The 4,018-nt window shown below is 38.1% G+C and overlaps 1 protein-coding gene across 1 annotated transcript; it reads left to right on the forward strand.

Annotated features, from left to right (window-relative positions):
• Positions 1-2,790: 2,790 nt before the first annotated feature.
• LOC137622004 (uncharacterized) lies at positions 2,791-3,432 on the forward strand. Its single transcript, XM_068352491.1, has one exon. It carries the CDS (start codon positions 2,791-2,793, stop codon positions 3,430-3,432), a length of 642 nt encoding a protein of 213 aa, XP_068208592.1.
• The last annotated feature ends 586 nt before the right edge of the window (positions 3,433-4,018 follow it).

Below are 4,018 nucleotides of genomic sequence, written 5' to 3' on the forward strand. Positions count from 1 at the left end.
GAGAGAGAGAGAGAGAGAGAGAGAGAGAGAGAGGAGAGAGAGAGAGAGAGAGAGAGAGAGAGAGAGAGAGAATTTCTCATGACTGCCAACTTATCAATGTGAATATTTTGTAATGTTTTTTTTTTATTTAATCTAATCTCGTATTTTTAATGAGGATTTCCGTTCTGGGAGTCAAAGGCTTCACCGCTATTCTTAGGAAAAGAAAATTGATAATAGGAATAAACGATCTTTAATTGGAAAGATGTGAGAAGTGTTCGAATTGAAATGATCAAGAATGAATCTCACTGGAAACTTCTGTACGACAAGCACGCTTCCAGCGTACCTATCCGTACCAGTCACCTTCCTTGTCCACACCGGTGAATTTGCTTTCTTGTTTTCTTTTACAGCTAGATATCCTTCGAATTTATAATAGTTAGGTTTTATAATCGCGGGTATAAGTTTGATCTAACACACTGTTCAAAAGAACAATTAAAATCCTCTAAGTTTAACTTTGCGAGAACAAAGTTCCAGCACATTATGCTCAATGAGTGGGATACTCGAGGCCAGGGCGCATGCGCGACTGACATCTGGGCCTTCCAGTCAATGTTTTACTGCTAGATATCCATCGAATTTATAATCGTTCGGTTTTATAATCGCGGGATTAAGTTTAGAGTAACACACTGTTAAAACGAACAATTAAAATCCGGTAACTTTAACTTCGCGAGAACAAAGTTCCAGCAGATTACGCTCACTGAGTGGGATACTCGAGGCCAGGGCGCATGCGCGGCTGCTGCCATCTGGGCCTTCCAGTCAACTTCTGCGGACAGTCGTAACCCTAACGCCGTGTAGGGAACATGTGCTTGTGAATTTTGATAGGAACATTAAATGAAACATGTGTTGCACATCGTGGCTTACTATATTTTTAGTATGTGGCAGCCTAACATCATGGAGTTGTTTTGGACAAGTCGTCTTGGAGGAGGATAGTGTGACTCGATCGGGAACAGGTGAGTGTAAAAAAAAAAAAGAAAAAACCGCTGCTGGTGACGGAGTAGGATATACCTGGTGAGGTTCTCCACTCAGGTGTATCTTTTTACTCCACCCCGTCCTGGATAGTCCACGATTCTCTCTCTCTCTCTCTCTCTCTCTCTCTCTCTCTCTCTCTCTCTCTCTCTCTCTCTCTCTCTCTCTCTCTCCCTTGGGTACAAATTTCGTTAAATCTGGGCAATGTCAAGAACTGATTATTTCATAATTGTCATTTGAATTGTCAAATCAGCGATTGACTCTCTCTCTCTCTCTCTCTCTCTCTCTCTCTCTCTCTCTCTCTCTCTCTCTCTCTCTCTCTCTCCCTTGGGTACAATTGTCGTTAAATCTGGGCAATGTCAAGAACTGATTATTTCATAATTGTCATTTGGATTGTCAAATTAGCGATTGACTCTCTCTCTCTCTCTCTCTCTCTCTCTCTCTCTCTCTCTCCTCTCTCTCTCTCTCTCTCTCCCTCCCTTGGGTACAAATGTCGTTAAATCTGGGCAATGTCAAGAACTGATTATTTCATAATTGTCATTTGAATTGTCAAATCAGCGATTGACTCTCTCTCTCTCTCTCTCTCTCTCTCTCTCTCTCTCTCTCTCTCTCTCTCTCTCTCTCTCTCTCTCTCTCTCTCTCTCTCTCTCTCTCCCTTGGGTACAAATGTCGTTAAATCTGGGCAATGTCAAGAACTGAATTTATTTTCATAGTTGTCATTCAAATTGTCAAATCAACGATGGACGCTATCAGGAATAGAATCTTGAATCAAATGAAAAACTATATTAGAATTGATCATATTGAATAAATTTGATACTAAATGGAAATATACATTTCATTATAACCTTTGGTATTTAAAACAAAACATATTTAATAGAATAGTAATGAATTAAATGCCATTAGTACACAAAATAAATGTTAGAAGACTTTAAATATATAAAAGTCTTTATTCCGAACTACTTGATTATATGTTTCACTATTACGTTTGTATTTATAAAATAAGTTTATTAGGCTGTCATGTTGCCACGAATTTTGTTTCATTGTTTTTATATACAATAACAGTCCTTTACATATATAATATTTCATCATTAGGATCATGTTAATATTGTATATAACATGAAGATGAATCTCGAATACCTGTGGAACTTGATTTTGGTCCATCTGACCGGTCCAATGTGATTATCTTTCAGTTTAGTTTTCTTTAATGGCTTATTTCAAATGTAAACTATTTAACGTAATTTCGTTTGTTATGTAGACTCTTTAAAGCATTAATCATTGGCTTCAACATGATTTTCAATTGGAAATATTCCTGCATATTGAGTCGAGCTTATACAACTGCAGGTTGAGGCGTCAGTCTCCCATTGTCATGTAGGTCATCGAGTCTTACATAAACTTATATATGCAGTGTTGATAGTCAGTGTATTATGGTTGCTTTCAACCATGTTAATATCTTCAGGGTAGGCCTAGCTGTTCTTAAGAGCTTATAGATTGGGTTTATATAGTAATAAAGTTCCTTTTCAATTTTGAAGTTTTACCAGTTTATTGATACTCGTTGTATTACGGTTAGTTCGGGGTAGGGTCAACTCGGACCATTTTGAAATACCAACTCGGACCATTTTGAAATACCAACTCGGACCATTATCTCGACCATCTCGGACCGTCAAAAACTTTGGAAATGCCAAGTCGGACCATCATGTAAACCAACTCGGACCATCGAGCAAGAGAGAAAGAGAAACAACAGTTGGTGTTCATTGGCGTTGCGCAGTTAGGAATAAAAATGTTAAGTGTGGAATGATAATAAAGGAAGTGAATAATTCGTTTATCAGAGGGCCCAGTGAACATTCCCATCCACCGGAAACATGCCCTGCTACCACAAGTAAGGTTTCAAAATTAATTAAAGATAAAGCAATGGAGGATGTGTTTCGGCCCGCATTAGAAATCGTGGAGGAAGTAATCCTTGAAAACGTAGATCCAACAATGCCTACTGCTTCACTACCTGCCCCCATAAATCTCGCTCGTCAAGCAAACAGGAAGCGGCAAGCAAACAGACCTGCTGAACCCGTGGATTTGAGTTTTGAAATTAGTGAGGAACACATACCACCTAACTTTCTTAAATTTGATATACATGTAGGGGATAGACGTCACTTAGTATTTGCAACAGAAGGACAGTGTCAGTTACTTGCTAAAGCAAAAAGGTGGTATGTCGATGGGACATTCAAAGTTGTTAGGCAACCCTTCACACAACTTTTTAGCATTCATGCATTCATGAAGTATGATGGGAATGTGAAACAAATGCCTCTTGTATTTGTTTTAATGTCAGGTAAGAGACGCAAAGATTACAAAAAGGTGTTTAGTAGAATTAAGGAAATCCTAGGTGAACAATTAAAAGTACAAGAAGTAATTCTAGATTTTTCTCCTATCTCTTTTGTATAATGAAGCAAAGCTTGTGCCACTATATGTAAATTTCTTAAATGATGGAAAAGTGTTGCGCCACCAAAAGACAAAGTATGCTAAGCAACATGGAAGACTAGTCGTACTGTGGGAGGAGTTTTCTCTAGGTCATAGATCGGGTAAAAGCCTTCTAAAAGCTGTTTCCCATTTCATTGCTGTGAATGTATGATTATTAATTTGAATATGTTTTATTGAACATTTTACTTTGTCTTTTGCTTCTACATTTGCATGTTTTTAATAACTCTCCTAATAATAAATATGTGTGACTTTCACTGTTCTCAATTTATTTTTACCAATTGTTCTAATTTATAATCTTATCAACCTGGTCCGAGTTGGTTCACTACTGTGGTCCGAGGTGGTATATTGTGGTCCGAGTTGGTTATAATGGTCCGAGTTGGTGGAGGTACGGTCTGAGTTAGTAAGGGTCCGACTTGGCGATGGTCCGAGTTGGGGGTGAAGCGTTAGTTCAACCATAGTACTATAGTCTAATTAATAGCTTCATGTTAGGCCTAGCTGTTCTTAAGAGCTTATAGATTGGGTTTATATAGTAATAAAGTTCCTTTTCAAT

This window comes from Palaemon carinicauda, chromosome 2, assembly GCF_036898095.1.
Source record: "Palaemon carinicauda isolate YSFRI2023 chromosome 2, ASM3689809v2, whole genome shotgun sequence".
In the NCBI taxonomy this organism is placed as follows: domain Eukaryota; kingdom Metazoa; phylum Arthropoda; class Malacostraca; order Decapoda; family Palaemonidae; genus Palaemon; species Palaemon carinicauda.

Coding starts and splice junctions, on each gene's coding strand:
- LOC137622004 (XM_068352491.1), top strand. CDS start 2,791: ATGATAATAAAGGAAGTGAATAATTCGTTTATCAGAGGGCCCAGTGAA.